A 20,789-nucleotide genomic window follows, 5' to 3' on the forward strand; every position below is an offset into this window, starting at 1 on the left:
CTAGCCTGACCTGAGTGTTCCCAGTATCTTTTTATTTCTGACAGAATTTGGCCCTAGGTGCTAATTAAAGAATTGAAGAAAGACTTGAAGCTTACTCTAATGTCTGAATGAAGCAGAAGAGGTTATTTATTCTCACATGAACACTAGAAAAATTTGTAAGAAGTCAATTTATTTTCATTTCCCTCCCTACTTACTTCACCTAGAGAATGAATGGGATCCTTTAAATGTGTCCCCCAGCAGAATATTTTATTTTTTTCATAAACATATAACAAACTTAAGCTGTCATAGTTGTAACTGTGATGGGTAAATGGAACTTTGCTGGGACAACAGGTGCTTGTAGTTTTTACACTCTTTCAACATCTTAGAGGAAAAACTGAAATTAGCACTTAGCAAGAAAAATTAAAATATGCGCTACCAGTTGGTACACACCAATATCCTGAGACAACTACATTGGTCCAGCCCTTTCCTTCTGTCTGCCACACCTAATTATTGGCCACCTAGTAATGACTTCAAGGTACCTTAGGTCCTTTGTCTCTCAACCTTGTGACAGAATTCCAACATCTCTCTGCCTCTCAACTAAATTTGTCTTCAGAATTCAACTGGGGAACATATTATCTGATGCTTTATAATATTTCCCCTAACTACATTTGATGAAACCTAATCCTGACAAAATTATAGTTACAGCAATGTACAAAATATTCCTCTGATTTCATTTCATCTCATACCTTGGAAATGATGAATTTTTGTGGTTAAGCAGAGTGCCCATGCAGTTGCTTATTCTGGTCAGGATAAGGCTGCTTAGTTTGTCAGGCTAAAATATGGCAAAAATAGATTAGCCTTACTGCATGGAACACCACTGGAAACCAACCTTGCTTTGGTACAAACGATGAGTGATCCCCTATGTTGGGTGTGTTTGTATAAAGATGGGAGAGAAAGGAATGATGAGAGAGAAGAAAGGAGAAGAAGTAGGAAAGGAAGAAATAAAAAAAAGAAAAGAAGAGAAAGAAAAAGGAAAGAGACAGAGAGAAAGGGAGGGAGAGAAAGAGAAAGAATGAGGGGGAGAAAACAAGAGAAAGTGTGAGAAAATAGACAAAAAGTAGAGACTAAAAAGGAATGGAGAAAGAAAGTAGGGAAAGGAGGATAAAGGAAGGCAGAGAAGGAAAAGGATAGAAAGAAACAGAGGAATGAGAGGGGTAAGGAGAAAAGGAGAAGGAAAGTGGAAAAGGGAAAGAAAGAAAGAAAGAAACAGGAAAGATCCAAAAGATCCAAAAAAGAAAGAAGGAGAGATCCAAAGCAAAAATACCTGGATCTCCTCCTCCTTATAGGCTTAGTAGCAATTGTGAGAATTGTAAATTATACTGGGAATTCTGTGGGTGTCCCTACACAATCTGAATGAAACATCAAAAACAAAACCCAGCCTCAGGTCTATGACTTAGGGTGCCTCTGAGAACAAAGAGAATTCTGTTCTTTGGAACCCAGGAAGAGGCTGATAGAACTCAGACTAGCAGATATCAGATGATTAGGAGGTTATACATGGTTCTGTGAAGCCCTTCAGTAAAGGGAAGAACGGATGCAATATCCCTTCTGTTAATTACACAGTGTTATAAACTATAAAAGTGCCACAGGTAAATGGATAGTTACTTTAAATGTCTGTGACTAGTTGAGATAAAATGAGCACCTAAAATGATGTGGATTTATGTGGGAAAGCTCTGAAAAGTAGGCTCAGGAAGCAAACTGCTACTTGATACTATCTGCACAATTATTAGAATAAACTGACAGATCCTTTTCAACTATTTGAGTCTGAGCTAATAGAGAACAATGCATCATAAAAGAATGAATTACTTCTATAATAAACCTGGCTTCTCAGGGAATGAAGCTATTAGAAACTGATCAGTTAATTTAGGAGTTGCTGATAATCTCAGCTCAACAGAAGAAAGGCAAATAGTAAAAGGACATATTAGAGTCAGATATCAATTAACATCAAAGCTACATCCAAAGTTCTCTGCTATTGCTACTGATTGCCTAAGAGAGTCTTGGGCTCTAGATTTTCTGGCTACAGCAGTACTTAGATGTGATTAGAATCCTCCTCACCCCAAAACCCACATACAGACACAAATACATACATGCATGAATGTTCATATGTACATACTCCCAACTATAGTGTACATTATATATAATGTATAGTGTACAACATAGTGTAGTAAGTTGGGGAAAAGGCTTTTAATTGCTCACTGCCATGATTAAAGGGGCAATGTGGGTCTTGATGTCAGAACACCAAAGTGTTGAGGGTTAAATGGGGAAGGAAATAAGCTCAGGCTACGGTTGCCCAGCCTAAGGACTCTTACCTCATTAACAAATACCCAGTGGCTGTCCTTCGAAGCCAGGTTGGTTTCCACTGCCTGTAGGAAAATGAAAAAAGAAAAAGAGAAAGGTGGTGAACAAGCAATACAAACTACCAAAGATCATTACGTGTGGATCACTTTATCACCAGTTTTCTGGACATTTTTGTTTATGAAAAGCCTATTGTCTCCCAGAGCTAGTGATGCTAGCTTTAGTTAAGTGAGTATTAGCTATCCATCTGACCACATCACCATTATCACTCTGACCAAGTAGATTGAGCCCCTAACAGCAATATGGAAGTTCCTTCATAACTACTTTTAAACCCAGTGTATCAGAATCATATAAAGCTGGTAAGGACCTCAGAGGCCATTGGCCTTCCTCAATTACAGATGAGGAAACTGAGGCACAAGGAAGCAAAGTGATTTGCCTAAGATAACCCAGAAAGTAAGTATCAGTGTTTATGACCTCCAGATACATGAATACAAAGTTAGGGTTCTTTTCATGTTACCATCATAGTGGAATATTTAATAAATATCATGCCAGGGACTGAGGAAGCATGAATTCATCCTTCTCATATCTCATATCTCATGTTCTGTGTTAAAAGTTGTTGTTTTTTCCCATAAATGTCATGACAACTTTAAAAATAGGAACTGGCTCCTTAAAGTATTATAGTTGGTTTAATTTTTCCTTCCTAATCCTCCTATTTAGCCCCTACTCTTTCTCCTTCTTATCTAAAACCAGCTTTGACCTTTGTTCCACAGACAGTGGTCTGAGCCACAAACTTGTCAGAGAGAAAAAATAATCCTTGTTGGAGGGAAAAGGAAAAAAAAAAGAGCAAATCATCAACTTATCATCATGTTTGACATAAATTCTTCTAAACCCCTGGCAGTTGAACAAGTATGTTTGACTTAAAGAGAGTCCGGTGCTCCCAATATAAGTTTCAGATACCAGACAAAGAAGAGTCACTCCTTCTTGTCTTGAGTTTGTCCCACTGCAAACAGATTAGCTTCTTTTAAATTATTTATTTATTTATGGGATTATTTATTGCTTAATGATTACAGATTTTTATATCACCTTCATTTCCCAATATATTTATTCTTCCTTCCATTCTCCTAAACAACCACCTCTAATAACAAGAAAGAAAAAAAAAAAGGAGGGTAAAAAAGAAAAAGAAAAAAAAAACCAAATCAACAAAAACAAGCAACAGAATCACTAATTCCAATATATGGAATCTCCTTACCTTTGTCAAGAACAAAAATAGAACATAATGATTCTAAGAACTTCATTTCCTCAACTGCTCAATTCTATATCCAACCCAATACAGACAAATTTACCAGAAAGACATCTATAATAGTACTAAAGGATTCTAGATAGTTAGACTTTTATGAACAAGTATAGAATGAAAAATTAATAGACACAATGATTATTTCCCCAAGAGTGACCTGGAGATTTCTAAATTGAGGAAACAGATGACTGACCATATCATTCCTCACTGACCAGGAGAAACAAGTCAACAATGTAAACAATAGTGGACATTCATTATATTCTTACTATGTACCAAGTACTGTACTAAGCACTGGAGCCCCCCAAAAAGCAAAAAGTAGAGAGATCTGAACAACCACTTTTCTTCCCCGACTCCTTTGGGAAGCTTCTTGCCAGGAAAAATGAAGTGTGGTCTCCAAATCAAATTTCCCCTCTTCCTTCCCCTCCCATGCCTGGTAGGGAAGGAAATCTAAAACCTTCTTTTTTCCCCATGAATTGAAAAGAAAAGAAACCTCTAGAGAATAAAAAGCTAATTTCTGACATCCATGCAGAGTCCTAGCAATGTGACCCACCACAAGAATGGAGCATCAACTAAAAAATCCATGGGCTTCAACCTGCCTTAATCATCAAGCCTAACCCCAGCTTCAAGAACAGCACCAGCACCACCCTGAAAATCTGCTTTCCTTCTGATTCTTTATCCTTTCAAGTTTCCCTCAGACTCATCAAAGTAGAAAACAAGAAAACAAGAATTGTCACTCAACAGGGATTTGGGAAAGTAATGAGTCACTAAGCTCAGCTGGGATTCTACTTGTTTGCATTTGCTAAATTTCTTATTCTGAAAGTCACACTCCCAATTTTGCTAAAACCAAGAGCAGGAATTAGGCTTATGCCCTAACTTTGAAGGAAGCTGTGGACTTCAGATTACTTGGAAATGGGGATGGGGAAAATTAAGATAGTTATATGGAGATGTTAATTAAAAAATGTCAGGGCATCCAATGCAAGAAGAAATAGCTTCTGTTGTTCTACTAGGTACTAATAAGAGAAAGTAGCCATGATTCTTCCTGAAATGAATACCCATCTGCCAATCTTGGACCCAGCCATATGCGTAGTGATATGTGGGTTAAAGATAGGAAGACTTGGTCCATGGGACCCTGTGAAACAAGAGGCCAATATTGTTGTCCTATTTCCTCACACAAATGATGTACCTGGGTAATTTGTTAAATCTCTTTTTGGTACAAGGAGACAAATAGCTTTGGGCTCTCAAGTTCCCAGAGGGTATAATTGCTTTAGCATCTGAAATAAGCAAGAAGCATTAGAAGTTATTGCAGCTGGAAAAAAAAAGAGAGAATATTTGTACACAATTAAAGAGAATCTGCCAGTTCTGATGGAAGGCCCCTAAATGCCAATAACCAAGTAGGAAATGCCAGTCCCAGAATTTCCCTGTAAAAATCCCATGTATTTGAAGTTATTTGTACAGTGTTTCCCTTTGTCTTGAATGACACTTTTTATAGTTGACTCTGATTCACTGAAACCTCTAAACCACTAACTTCCTCCTTCCCTGCCCTCCGTGTTCTTATCTTGATTCATGTGGGGATAGTTCAGTGAAAATGCTAAATCCCTTACATAGAAAGCCATAAAGTTTTCTTCCCTTCATCTTCCAAAGAACAGAGCAGAGTCCTTGGTCACAGAAGGATCAAGAATATGTATTGCCTTCAGTGATTAGAGTAGAAAAAACCCCAAAACATGCAACTTTTCCTATTTCCTAGACTAACTAGTACTAGATACTCAGTAGGCAAGTGAGACATTAAATGCAAACAAAAAGCTACTTTGTCTCTCATCTGGGTAGAAGAGGATGCTCTTGCAATTATTTGCCTCACAATCAAATTTGCAGGACAGACAAGCACCCTTATGATTCTTTTTCCTCTCCTAAAGCTTAAATATGGTAACTGTTTATTACTATTTCCTAGAGCAGAAGAACAACTGAGGCATGAGGAGCAAGTAATGGCCTGCAGATAACTAATCTGTGCAAATTACATAGTGCCAAATCATCTTTAAAGTAGAGAAAAAAATGCCACCTTTTCTAAGCATTTCCTGACATCTTCTTCCCCACTGTTCCACCCTCAATGCACACATACTCAATATTTCTTTGTTATATTTCATGAATATACTTCTATATCAACTTTTCCATTGGAATGTGAGCTCCTTAAGGGAAGAGTCTTACTTTTACCTTTGTGTCCCAGAGCTTAGCACAGTGTCACATAGCAAATATTCAATAATTGTTGACCAACTGTCCTACACGAGAAAAGGAGGCAAAAGATTGATTTAATTCAAAAAAAAAACTTACAAATTGACATATACATTTCTTTTTCATCCTTCCTAAAATGTTCTCATCATGAAACAGTATATTGTAAATCACCATATTGTCATCATAGGTTTTACATTTAAATTTCAACTCAAATATTTCTAATTTGTATAATAAGCAAGTTTTTTAACTGCTTTCGATCTCATTTCCCTCATTTATCAAAGATTTTGATTAGAAGAAATTTAATGTCCCTGCATCCTCAATGGTCTTGGTCATATTATCTAATCTAAGTCTCAATTTCCTCATCTGTAAAAATTAGGTGATTGAGCAAGATGACTTCTAAGATATTTTCCCATTCCAAATCTAGGTTCCTCTGACCATTTTGAATTTTAGTGATGATCTCTATGATTCTTTCCCTCTCTAAATCTAGGCATCTACAATGTTTCCAAATTTGAATGCTATGATATTGGAGATGTCACAACCCTCACTTTACTCTGTCCTTATGGTCCTTGACAAATTCTTAGAGTTAGTATGAATACCCATTTAGGTCTTTAAATAAATCCACAAAGAAAAAAAAAATAACCTTGGAGAGAGAGCAACAGTAAAAGCTTTCAACAACTTCATTAGACATCAAAGGATCCAGCACATTGCAGGAAGGCAAGATTAATAATGTTCTTCCCAATTAAGGTAAATAATCTGCTTCTGAACAGGGGGTTAACCACAAGTCAGCCATGATGGTACTGGGTCCCTGATACTGGATCCCTGAGGCTGAAATTAGGGAGGAGAATTTATACTCAACAAGCAAATAAAAAGTTGTACATATGCCTATACACAAAAAAGGTATCCTAATTCATGGACTCCATACTTGTTCCTCTTAGAAGTGTTACTCCTTATTTCTCAGTTCAAACCGTGTGAGGAATGGCTAACATAAAGAAGGGTCTTATTTTGTTATAGACCCAACTGTAGAGTTAAGGAGACACATATCCAGAATAGTCTGTGCCCAAGGCATAGGGAGAGAGATGGGAAAAGAAACAGAGGTTCTTAATCTTTTGTAGGGTCATGGACCCCTATGGCAGTCTGAAAAATCCTTTGGACTTCATCTAAAAACAATGTTTTGAAATATATAGAATAAAATATATTGTACTGTAATGCATACTAATTATATTTTCTTTTTTTAAGTTCATGGAGACAGGCTTTGTGGTGGCAACCGTGGCACATTTGGCCCAAAGAGAAACAAGAGGGCTCCCTCCTATTTATAAAAACAAATTAGTGAGCCAATTTGGTATGACCAGGAGCATGAAGATGATAACATTGGGGTTCCTGTTATCTAGAGGCATTTAACAAACAGAAAAAGATAATGCAAAGAATACAAAGTGTCCTAGAAGCGTAAGGCAAGGAAAGATCTAAAAAGATACAATCTAGCCAATCCTCTTTTGTCTCTGTTGAATTAAATTATATTGGTCCCATACCCTGCCACCTTCAATACCAGAGAAAGAGATTGGCCAGCATGTCCCAAGTAATAGATCCCAGTGGTATCCACATCTCATAGGTCTTACAGCAAACACTTCTGAATATTAAAAAGCAAGGCCCTGTGCAAACTGGAGTAGTCCATCAGTGTTCCTTCCACTCTCAAAGTAGGACTACTCTCCTCAATTTGCTAAGTTATTATAAATCAAAGGCCCATTATCTTATTTGCATTTCTCACACATGTGCCTCTTTCATTTATCTTTGAGTCAGAGAATGGAACATAGTGAAGTAACAATATTAGCAGCAACAACAGGGGAAAAAACAAGCAAAAACAACCCTCCATATGGAAGTCTTCCAACAGCATCATTAAGGATTTATTTTAAAAGTGCAAATACCACCTATTATTTATGTATGCACTAATTGTTAGCCACTTATGTAGGGTCCCCCTTACACTGATGACATGTGATAATGAAGGGTTGTCTGCAATTAGCATCTTTTTCAACAACCCTAACTCTAACATTAAGTAACAGTCTCTCAGAGAGCTTGACTTTTGGCATTTTTCCAATGACAGATATTGAATTGACTTCAAAGACCTACTGTTGCTTTGGCAAAAACATACTATTTAAGAACAATTCCCTTTGTTTGATGTCACCCCTTTGAAAGCATGAAGAATTATGTGTTCTTCCATTAGGAAAGACGTGGCATAGTTATCTAAGAGATCCTAGGATTTAGAGTTAGAGGATCTTAAATATCATGTAGCCCCTCTCTTATTTTCTAGAGCATTAAATTGCACCTCTAGAAGAATAGATGACTCACTATGAGTCATGCAGCTAGTACTAATAGCCTAATCATTTCATCCCCAAATCATTGCCGTCACTTTCCAAGTGTCACATCATAATTATGGAATAGTCATTCAACAAGTACTTAATAAGTACATATTAAGAAAGAGAGGGACTAAAACAAGTGTTGAAATTAGAGAATGCAAATTCCAGATCTGCTTCTTACTACTTGTATGATTTTGGTAAAGTCACTTTATCCCACTAAACTTCAGTATCATCATTTGTAAAATGCTGGTGGGAGAAGGTAAATTGTAATAGTTGGCCTCCAAGATCCATCTCAGCTCTAAGTCTACATTTCTCTGATACATTTCTCTGAAATGGGAGAAGAGAAGAAATGTAAAAGTTCCTGCCTTCAAAAAACTTACATTCTATTTGGAAATAAAGTTGGCAAACAGAAACACCAAATGTAAATTAAAGGGATAGAAATATCACTAAATGCCAAAGGAATCATAAAAAGCTTCTAACTGTAAATAACACATGAACTCTCCATTGAGGGAAGCTAGGGATTCTAATAGGTGTAAGTAAAAGGACATATAATTACTTCAGATACAAGATGCAACCTGTGCAGGTTAAGGGAAATTGCAGTAGGGTTATGTCAGAGTTGTGGATTAGAAAGTCATAAGAAGTAACAGTAAATGCCATCAAAGGATTCAAGGAAAGAAAATGGTATAGAGTTGAAATAAATAGCAAACTCTGGAATTAGGAAAGGAAGGAAAATGTGAAGATATATCAAATTATGAAATTTGGGATATTTGGGTAGAAAGAGAGAAAGATAAAAGTTATTACCATAGAAAAGAATTTCAAAATTCTGGATCATGGAGGTAGAAATCATCAGTTTGTTTGGAAGGCAATGTGGAAAAGTGGATACAATTCTAGACTTGAATTCAGGAGAAACTGATTTCGAATCCCACTTCTTTTGCTGATTAGCTGTGAGTTGTTGTTTATTCGTGTCAGACTTTTTATAACCTTGGACTCTAATACTCCAGTGCTGTCCATGGAGATTTCTTGGCAAAGATGCTGGAGAGGGTTGCCATTTCCTTTTCCATTAAATTAAAGTTAAGTGACTTGCTAGGATCAGATAATTAGTAAATGCCTGAATCTGGATTTGGACTCAGGTTTTCCTGACTCCAAGTCCAGCAATCTATTCTCTGACCCACCTACTTGCCTTCTGCAAGCCTTGTGAACGTCAGCAAAGCACTTAATCTCACTAACTCTATAACATGATAAGGATGAAATCATACCATCAAAAGTACGCTTCCTGCCCTTCCAGCTCGAAATCTATAACTTTTGATTAGCCTTGTGTGTGACTGAGGTCAAACGAAGGTATATCCATTCACAGAAATTAAGGAAGCTGATGAATTTGTAGATTGAAATTTTTAAGAAGATATCAATTTAAATGGGATATCAAGCTAAATAGGAGATCAAAAGTGAGAATAAAGGGAAGGATTGTGAGTGAGATATTGAAGTCCTTTGGAAATGAGTCAGAATTATTTGAATACTGGAAGATGACAGCCATAAGGATCCAAGAAGTATAGTGGAGAGCAATGCCAGCTGATAAATAAACCTATTTTCAAGTCATTTAGAAAAACATATTAGGAGAAAGGAAGAAGGATCCAAAATGAACAAGATGGTCAGAAAAATTTTGAAGACACCAAGAAGTTCTAAGCTTTCTAAAGAAGAGAAAGAAGTATTAAAGAATTGAAATCGGTGGGGGATGACATAGTTTATTGGAAGAATATCTGGGATTAAAATTAGGAGAGATCTAGGTTTGTACTTCCTCTGCCAATCACTAATCCTGTTACTACTGGCAAGTTATTCAAACTGCTCTGAACTACAGTTTAATATAAAAGATGATCATTATAATTCCTAGACAACCTATTTCATAGAAGTGTCTTGAGAATATAATGAGATCATGTACATAAAATTCCCTATAAACCTTAAAGCATTAGATAAATGTCTTCTGTCATTATAGTGATCACACTGGGACACTAAAAGGTTGACATACCAATTCCTCTGAGTAGAAATCATGGTAAATATAAATAAAAAATAGCTGAATCAATATTTATTTATTAAGATTTTACTAAGTGCCAATGGGTCAGGTAGGCAGCAAGGTGCAAAGAGTGCCAGACCTGAAGTCAGGAAAACTCATCTTCATGAATTCAAATTTGATCTCAGACATTTACAAGCTGTATAACCCTGGACAAATCACTTAACCCTGCTTGCCTCAGTTTCTCAATCTGTAAAATGAGTTGGATCAGGAACAGGCAAAGCACTCAGTATTTCTGCCCAGAAAACTAAATGGAAGCATTAAAAGTCAGACATAATTAAAAACTACTGAACAACAAAAATGTGCCAAGTACAAGTACAAAAATGTGCTAAGCTAAGTGCTATGGATATATGTTGTGATACGGAAACCATCTTCCAGTTAGACTGCTGGAGGTCTAAACTCAGACCTGTAGAATGGATCTCTTCATTTGAGAGGAGGAAGAGGAGGATAATGATGATGATGATGATACAAGGAGACTGAGAGGCAGTTGCGTTGTCTAACCTCTCTCCTCTTCTCTCCGCCTCCAATGTATCTCCTTCCCCCTTCTCAACACCTGTGTCAATACAGCCTGCTTTGCAACTCCTTCACATGTTATGATTCACAGCTGTGGAGGCTCTTGGAGAACTGACCTGCCTCTTCACCTAGGCATGGTCCTTAACAGATATAAAAGGAGGCAAAAAATAATTCTATCCTCAAGAAGTTCACAATTTAACTAAGAAAGAAAATAGAGGAAATATTCACCTGCCAAATAAAGATAACTTTGCTTCTAAAAAAAAAACAAATAAGCATATCTGGCAAGTGTCACCTTTCAAAGATCACTTTTTAGGATATTGCCTTAGAGCAGACCTTGAATACAAAAAATTTTCCTTTATTGGACTGTCTGAAGAACTCATCTTGAACTAGCTTCAACAATCATTGTAACTTCTAGTCATATATGTCTAATCACTATGACTTGATAAAATGAAAAACTCTCCTGAATTAAATGTTTAGAGGTTTAAGTTCACACTTGAATAATAGAGACTATTGTTTTAATTTGGGATGTATAAGCCTATCCATAAATGGGCATATTTCTTGAACTTGTTGGTTGAAAGATAATTTATAAGATAGTTTGTATAGGGGACCAGACATTTATATACCCATCCCATTATGATGTTTCCAACACTTGCTTCTTCTTGTTTATATTTGAGGGAAGGCAATGTGGAGTATTTGTTTGTTTGTTTGTTTGTTTTAGCATTGAACTTGGAGTCTGAGAAGACAGATTCAAATTTAGTCTCTAGCTTTGTGAGGCTGGATAAGTATTAAACCTTGCTGTGACTCCTACTTTCTCATATGTAAAATAAGGGAGTTGTGCTCAATGACTTATAGATTCCCTCTCTAAATCTAAATCTAGGAAAGTAAATAACTAAAATCAGACCACAACACTCATTCGATGTTTCTTGCTTTATTTTGTATCATAGACCCATTTACCAGTCTAATAAAGAAAATGTCTTTTAAAGGTATATAATAAAAACATAGAATTACAAAATAAGTAAACAATACTAAAATAGCTACCTTTATGTAAAAATAAAAAAGGTTATGAGATCCAATTTAATTTAGCTCTAAGCTAAGCTAGAGGTCTATAAAAATCATAAAGCTGCTAGACTCATCCCAACCCTTCACCCTCATCATTACCAGTTTATTCATCCAGAAGAAATTGTATAACCTCAGTATGAAATATGGATAATCTTATCTCTGGAACTACTCTTTCTTCTATACTAAGTTGTCTGTCATAAACAAGGAGGAAGTGGATGGGATATTATAGGGTCCATCAACTTCTAGGAGTTCATAAGACCAGAAATCCATCTGTTTCAAGGCTGAAGGTATAATCATTCCACAGTTAAATAGCTTTCCACTTCTCCTCCCCCCCTTTTAAGCATAAACAGGGACCCACATGAGGGCCCTAGTATAGGACAAATGGATTTTGATATTCCTCAAAGTGCATACATGTTCTATGCATCTGGAGAGGCTCTGAGAAAGAGAAGAAGTGAAGCAGAAAAGCATGGAAGTGAGAGATGTTATGACCTTTGGGGATGATTGAAACATAATAGAATTCCATATGTTTTTTCCACAAGAAGTTTAATGATTTCTTCATTTTGTGTTAAAGGCTGAGTTTCCTGATGTAAGTCCAAAGATACCGGCTTTAGTATATTCCACAGTAACAAGGTGCCAACCTTTTCACTGGCCTGGTCAATAAAATGACATTTAAAAAGATATTAAAGGAACCCCGGGAGAAGGATTTCATTGTTAAAAATTTCCTGCTATTGGTTCCCATCTCAGAACATTCTGTATGATCCTTCTGAAGAAGGGGAGAGAAGAATAGGACAGAGATTGAATTATTTATTTAAAACCCAATAGATCACAACAATATTCTAGTCTATCATTAGCCCCTTTTTTTCTCACTCATTCTCTGTTTGTTGAGTTAGAGAAAAATAGGCCCTCCAAAGTACTCTCACAGCCAGACTTGGGAGAACTCCTTTCTCAGGGAGTCTGCAGGATGAAGATTCATTACAGATCCTTCATGGATCCTTCCTTGCACAGGAACAGGCTATAGGGTTCTGAAGAAAGTGCAATTGGTAGTAATAAAAAGTGAAACTGCATTATTTGTGGACAATTTATGGGCAAACATTAATATCAGCAGAAAATGGAATGGAGTCACCTCCTGGACATGATCAATTTAATAAGATCAACTAGAGGATTAGAAAAGCAGGCTGTATGGACAGATATCAACTAATGGACATTTGAATTTCAATCAATGGTCTCTAATTTCCTCATCACCTGCAGGACATTTCTTCCAGACAGGATCCTGTGTGTTATCTTTTGCACAGTTGCACTCACATGTCTACAAGAGAGGGGGCCAAGAATCTGGGTTATTATCTTTCCATCAACAGAAGGAAAAAGTCATTTCCAGCTCTTTATCAATACTGGACAGAAACATGTGTCCCTTTCTGAAGGCTGGAATAAATGCTGAAAGAAAATTAACTCTGAACTTGGTCACATCCCGATCCAGTTCAGTAAGTTCTCCATCCAGCCTGCCCACTGGGCTGTAAACAACCTCGTACCTTGTTTTCCTCTGGAGAGAATGGGGGCATGGCCTTCCAGATGGCAGAAAGCCAGAATGGGTGCCTTCGCATATAGCCTGAAACTTAGCTTATTCTACACATGATTTCCAGATGCAAGCAAATGAATGAAAATTGACTTCTGACTTTCTGTTTTCCTCTGTTGAATCCCCTAAAACTATATTTGTCATAAGGGAATAAGATATAAGAGAATGAAAGCTCATTATGGAGTCAGAGAACAGGCTTAAATCTCAGTTCTGTTACTAATTACCTATGTGACCTTGTATAAGTCCCTTAATTTCCCTAAATTTTAGGGTTTTTTGATGTGGAAAATAACAGGGTGGAATGATTTGAACTCTGTGGGACTTACTATCTCTTAATGAGTTTTCCTATTACAGAGCATTGCCATGAAACCTGTAGAATACCACAGTACACAAAATATCTTGCTTATTACCTTTTAATCAACAAGTTTAAGGTACATACTTATTTATGTCTAGACCTAAGTGGGAAAAATCGAAGCAATCAGCTCTATCATTCAAATGTCAATCTAAACCTTCTATCTTGTAATTCAGAAATATTTTTCATTCTATTAAGTCATAGTGACTCTATCTCATTAAGGAGGTAATCTCCAAGAGAATAGACTATGTCCCCTAAATCGCCATCCAGGAAATATTGGTCTTTAATGGCTGGTAGTGCAAGAAGGCCTTGGTCTGAAACCTATCAGAATGGTCTATAGCAAAGGTGTAAAAATACGAAACTTGCCTTTAATGTTTATCCCCCATTCATATATTATTTATTTATTATTCTTTTAACTCAGTAATTAAGCAAGTACAAACATTATGCCAGGGGTTCATGTTGCTCTAGCCCTACTCCAGGCTGCCCATTTGGGCCTTTACCATGGAGTTTTATCCTTGAGCATTATGGAGGTCTTCAAACTTCTCTCTTTCCCACATCAACATAGCTAAAGACATATTTTCAGCATTATTAAATGCTTTTTCTGTGCCAAACATTATTCTAAATTCTGGACATACAAATATAAAAACAAAGACAGTCCCTGCCCTTTAAGAGCTTAAATTATAACAGGCCAGACAACATACATGAAACTAGGAATGAAGAAGGATGAGCAATTAAGAAAATAAAGTTATAGTGAAAGGGTAAGTGAATGAGTGAAAGATTGACTTGCTATATTCAGGAACAATGACAGAGTTGATTTGATGTATCATGATTTATGATTCCATTGATCATAGAGAGAAAGAGTATAATGGTAGAAAGAGGACATGGAAATTGGAAGGGATATATTCTAAGAGGCTATAGAAGATATGGCAAGAAGAAAGAGAATGAAATGAAGTAGAGCTGAATCTTTCCTGAAATAGTGTAGTGAGAGAAAGAGAGCCAAGGATCCAGAGTAGAAACTTTACATGATCTCAGAGCTCAGGGAATAAGGAAGCTGTGAAGGTTGTTACTGGTGATGAGGGAGTAGACTTTGCTTGGAAGGTAACTCCAAAGAAACAATTCACCTCCTTCTGAGGTTAACTTATTCTACTTTGAGTTAGTTCTCAAAGGATCATAGACTTAGCACTACAAGGACTCTCAGAAATCATTTAGTCCCTCATTTTACACATGAGGAAACTGAAACCCCAAAGGCTAATGGTTTGGCCAAGGTTATACAAGTATGAAGTAACAGAATCATAATTTAAACCAAAGTCAAAGACTCTGAATGCAATACTTTTTAGTCTAGCAGATTACTGGAATTTTTCTAAAATCATAAATTTAATCTAATATTCTTTCGCTTCAAACCCATTGTCCCTAGAACTACTTTCTGAGGATTAAACAAATCTATAACTTCTTCTACCTAAAAGAGTTTCTATAACTTAAACACAGCTATCATGTTTCCCCTAAATACCCTGTTCTCCAGGCTAAACATTCTCAGAGTCTTTAATCATGGCTCATTTGGCATAGTTTCAAATTCCTCACCATTCTGGTCACCATCCCTTGAATATTATTGATTTATTCATATTTTCTTAACTATGATATTCAGAACTAAACACAGTATTCTGATTTTTTTCATCTGAAGTAGTAGGAATTAAGATGGAAAATATATATATATATATATATATATATATATATATAACTATTAACTCTTTCAATATGTGGCCCTCTCCATGTTTATCCACTTTAGTGGATATATATATATCCATTTTAGTGGATAAACCAAGAACCTACCAAGTTTGAACCCAAAGCTTTCAAGGATTCATTGTTGATATTCTTCACTGATCCAGATTCCATCTTCTTATCCCTCTTGTTCCTTATAGTAGTCTCCAGTGATTGCTGAAGTTGGGAAGAAGTTATCGGTAGCAACTTCTTAGTGATGGACTAAGATGATCCTCATCTGACAGGCATAGATCATATATGATCAGAACAGCACTTGAAGCTATTCAAATGGATAAGATCTGCCAGAACTGAGCTCGTTTTAGAAAATCTTCATGCAACTCAGGAGAGTCACATCCTCAAAAACCATGATGAGGGATATAAGTTTGACTTAATGGCCAAACCCAAGGAAATGCATTTGTAAAATTCACCCATTAGTTCAAAAGGCAAATGGTGTGGATATTGTAACTAGGGAAACCCAGAGAAGCAAGAGAAAAAAAGTGAAATGCATTGCAAGTAAGTATTGATTCTTTCATTTGTCTTTGAGAGGAAGTTATGAGGGACCTATAAATAAGACACTCAAGGAAATAACAAAAAAAATGACTTTTACTTATTTATTGTCACACTGGCCACAATCTTAGTGCCTTTGGTCAGAATTGTCCTCCTTTTTAATAGAAATTGACCCATGTAAGAATATCTACAGTTAAACCTTCATTGGTACAGGAAAAGACACAACTATTAAAGTATATCAGAAAATCTTCCCTATTATGGAAATACATCATACCTCTGATTTTCTCCCTACTGATGCATCTTGTGTCCTGTGGCTATGCTTTATGCCCCCTTTTCTCGCCAAAAAGTAGAATATATTCACCAGTCAAGTAAGTCTCAAATATTTCCTATCACATACAACTACATTTTCTAAGTCCAATTGTTCTGCTATCCTCCTTCATCTCTTTAGTGATATTGTAAGAGCCCATGGATAAACCAGAAGAGAGAGCATATTTTAGATACTGACTCCTTGCCATTGTGATTTAAATTCTACAACCTAGATGACCAGCCATATGTCAGATTGGCCCTACCTACAAGGACTTTAAATACCACATCCCAGCAAGGTTTCTAAGGTGACTGTACAAGTGGATGTTTTGATTAGAAATGTCGCCATTCAAGGTTAATATCAAAGCTATTTTAAATCAGTATTGGGCAAGCAACTCATCAGTACAGCTCCAATTTCTTTCTTAAATCTAAATTGTTTTTAGAAGATTAAGGTATTTTACTTCTTTTCAAAGCAATAATACTGAAGGTAACAATCCTTTAGAGGCTGATAAGAGCTGCTGGGTATAATCTGTATTCTATTTTTTATGAACCTGACATTTTGAAGAACAAAATAGAAAGGAAATGTCTTCATTTACTTTCCTAAAATTTTTCTCCTACTTCATTGAGTACTGAAGCCTCCCAGATTCCAAGGTCTATCTTAAATTAGAGATTATCAGAAGAGCTGCCCCTGACTCTGAGCCATAGCATGTTATGGGAGTCTAAGTCCCCAAATAGTCAAGGGATAATAAACCTTTTATCCCCAGGGCTTAGCTTGAGACAAGTCAATAGTGACCCAATGAGGTGGGTGATAAATTGAGTTACAGACTGAGTTAGTTGCTTAAGAGGGGTAGGGATGGCAGGTAGATTGTAACCTTGACTACCTCAAAAAAAAAAAAAGAGGGTGGGGGGATTTTCTCTCAATCTGTGAATATATACATGCATAACACGTGGCAAACACACAAACACATGTACAGCAAAACAAATTGCTTTTTAAGCTCTTAGAGAAAGCTTTTCTCTGGCAAGAAAATATATAAGGTGGAAGGAAAGAGAGAGAAAGAAAAGGAGAAGGAAAGAGAGAGGGAGAATAAATATTATGAGTCTACTATGTGCCAGGCACTGTGCAAAGTGATATATATATATATATATATATATATATATATATATATATATAATCCCATTTAATTTTTATAATCCTGAGAAAGAGAAGCCATTATTATCCTCTTATTACAGTTGAGGAAACTGAGGTGAACAGGTTAAGTCACTTGTCCAAGATCACATAGCTCAAATGTGTCTGAGGCTGTATTTAACCTTAGGTCTTTCATCAGTCCTCAATGCACTGCATCCCCCAGTTACCAAAGAAAAGAAAACATTAATGTTTTCATCACAACCATGAAGTTTTTCAATGGCTTTTTCATTTACCCTGAATAATACACCTAGAAAGGAGCTTAGCTGCTCCTTGTTTGTTGCCTGACCAGCCTTACCCCATGTGGAAATGGAAGCCAGTATTAGAAACTATAGTTTCCATTAAGGTTAATCCATAGCAGAGATTAACTATCATGAAAACAGTCTCCTAATACTTTGAGATTTCTTAGCAGAAAGGATTCATTCTTCCTCCACTGTGGCTTGCCATTCCAGTATCATAGGCTAACAGATTCAGAACTCAACAGAACATCCATTCCAGAGTCATCCGTTCCAACCAGCTCATTTGAGAGATGAGAAAAATGAAGGTCATATAACTTACCAAAGATCATGTAGATAATGAGCATGAAAGAAGGGCTGATGACCTATGTCTTCTTACTCTAGAATCTGTGTATTTGCTACTCTCTCAAAACCATATAGGTCACATGTCAGGGTAACCTCTCAAAGAACTCAAACTCATAAGTCTATCACTATCTCCTGCCTTACTTGGGGCCCAGATTTTCTCTCTCTCTATTTCCTGGATTTAGGCATAGGGACTGAGGGTATATCATGGGGGATACCAATGGAATTCATTATAAAACAGGTCAGGTTACTTCCACCATAACTCTGAAAGATCATTTTCAGTAGTTTCTTCCTTACTATTTAGACCAGGAGACCCAAACCATGACTTATATAGGGGACAAAACTAGGGATTGGGTATGCAGATCTCCGAATCTTCCCACATCTCAGGTGCTTCCTGTTCTTATCAAAGAATGAATACCAAGTTCTAGAACAACTACTTGCCGCTCATCTCTTAATAAGATATATTTTGGCAAAAGAATATGAAATCTCATTTGCCCAATTCAAGCAGGGTGAAACTTAAAAGTTTAAGCAATTCTGAATGTTTGCTTCAGTTACTCCATCAACAACCATTCCTTAAGGGCCTATCATGCACATTAGCTCTGTAGATTCAAATGCCAAAAATAAAATACTCTGTGCCCTCATGGAACACACATTTTTCTAGCAATGTGAAGTTAGTGAGAAACCAAACAATCAATGTCTCACTCATTAGAGCAAATGAAAAAAATTGGAAATAGAAAACCGGACTTGTCCATCAAAGTGCAATTAGCAAATCATCATTGACCGGTTCTTTCACTTTTCTCATCTTCCTTCATCCCCAGCACTCCATTTACATATAAATTCCCCAAGTGTTTGCTGAATATCCATTAAAACATCAGTTTTCTGCTGTGTTTTATGGGGAATACAGGAGCAACAGACTTGATCTTTGCCATTAAAGAACTAATCATTTTATTAGGACAAGAGCTCTGGGTCAGATCAGGTTATTCAAGAATCTTCAGTGGCCCCCTAAAACTTCTTACTGTTGCTGTTCAATCATTTTTAAATTTTGTTTAACTCTTCATGACTCCATTTGGGGTTCCCTTGGGCAAAGCTGCTGAATAGTTTCAATTGTGTCTAATTCTTTGTTGCCTCCTTTTTTAGTTTTTTCTTGGCAAAGGTACTGAAATGGCTTGCTATTTCCTTGTCCAGCTCATTTACAGATGAGGAAACTGAAGCAAACAAGGTGAAATGACCTACTCAGATCCTCCTGGTTGCAGGACCTGAATTCAATCTTCTTCATCAGCCAGCTGCTCTACAACTTCCAGGATAAAATATGAACTCCTTAGCTTGGCATTTTAAAGTTTTGGACAATCTGCCTCCAGTCTCATTTCCTGGATCTATTTCTTTTCACTCAATGTTCCAACCATGCAAAATCTCATTACTGTTCTCTGAAGCCAGACTCCTACAACCTACTAAGTGCTGACTATTTTCTGTTCCTAGAATATACTCTTCATCTCATTCTCTTGAACTCCTAATTTTATTCAAAGCTCATTTCTGGAGTCATTTCTTCAGCTCATTCTACATATAAGGAAACTTGGGCAAACAGAGTGAAATGATTGCTCATGGTCATACAGCTAATAAGTTTCTGAGGTCATATTGGAACTCAGGAAATGGAAGGATTCTTCCTGGTTCCCGGTCTGGTACCTTATTCAGCATACTACCTAGCTGTCCTTCATGTCTCCCTACTCAAATTATTTTGTATTTCTTCCTTTCTTTATATGCAATATTTTCCCTTTCTCCTTCCCTAAGAGAATAAACTACTCAGAGCTGTTATGGATCAGAACTCTGAACTTGAAACAAAGGATTCTTACAAGGTGCCAAGTCAGTGGAATTGATAGAGACAATGTTTGTTTAGCATGGTGCTTAATAGCTCTCTAGTTCAATACATGTGCTTAGGACTTACTATAGTTCCACAAAATTTGCACCTATGACAAGAGAGCATATAAGCTCAGATAAACTCAGGGAGAGACAGAACTGGAAGACAGAGACTGTGGCGGTGGTCCTCCTGCTTCCCCCCACAGAAATCAAGATACATTCAGGAGGACCTCAAGAAGCTGGCAGAGAACACAAAGGACTGGTGGCAGGAGCTCAAGCTCTTGGAACCAAGGAGAGAGATAGGCCTCTAAGAAAGCTAACCTGGTCCCAGGAAAGGAGACAAGCCTGTGAAAGACATAATAAAGGATTTGGAATTTAACACCTGGCTGTACTTATATTGATTACTGAACTGAACCAAAGGCTGCTCCCAGAGACCTCCCTCCAGGAAACCAAAAAAGAGAACATTTCACAGAGCCAAGGAAAATGTTCTTATCTAGCTAGCTAGCTACTATGGTTTTTATCTGAGGCACCAGCAGCTGGAAGAATCAGGAAAGCTTTCAAGTGGAAGAACTGGCAATTCTAAGGGGTGGAAGTGAGGAAGGTGTTGTGTGGGACAGGTCAGGTGCAAGACTCCCTTCCCAATTAACTAATCAGAGACATCATCAGTTAGAAAGAGAAAGCATTTATTTAATCCCTGAACGGAGAGGCCCTGACACACTTGAGAGCCATCCCAACTCCACCATGTGCTCCTAGAACCTGGCCAGCTTCCAGCTTGTCCAGGGTTTAAAAGCAAAAAACTCGAGACTTCTCATTGGATAGACTAAAATACTGTAACCATACTTGACCAATGGTCACCAATGTTG

At 36.9% G+C, this 20,789-nt stretch overlaps 1 protein-coding gene across 2 annotated transcripts in view; it reads right to left on the minus strand.

Moving 5' to 3' along the window:
- Nucleotides 1-20,789, minus strand: part of GRID1 (glutamate ionotropic receptor delta type subunit 1) — a 1,098,515-nt gene that overhangs the window by 295,954 nt on the left and 781,772 nt on the right. For both annotated transcript variants that reach the window (XM_031956732.1, XM_031956733.1), the window contains exon 5: nt 2,346-2,399. In XM_031956732.1, the coding sequence (XP_031812592.1) occupies nt 2,346-2,399 (54 nt within the window). The remainder of the gene's footprint in view (nt 1-2,345; nt 2,400-20,789) is intronic.

The sequence above is a fragment of the Sarcophilus harrisii genome, chromosome 2, assembly GCF_902635505.1.
Source record: "Sarcophilus harrisii chromosome 2, mSarHar1.11, whole genome shotgun sequence".
NCBI lineage: Eukaryota > Metazoa > Chordata > Mammalia > Dasyuromorphia > Dasyuridae > Sarcophilus > Sarcophilus harrisii.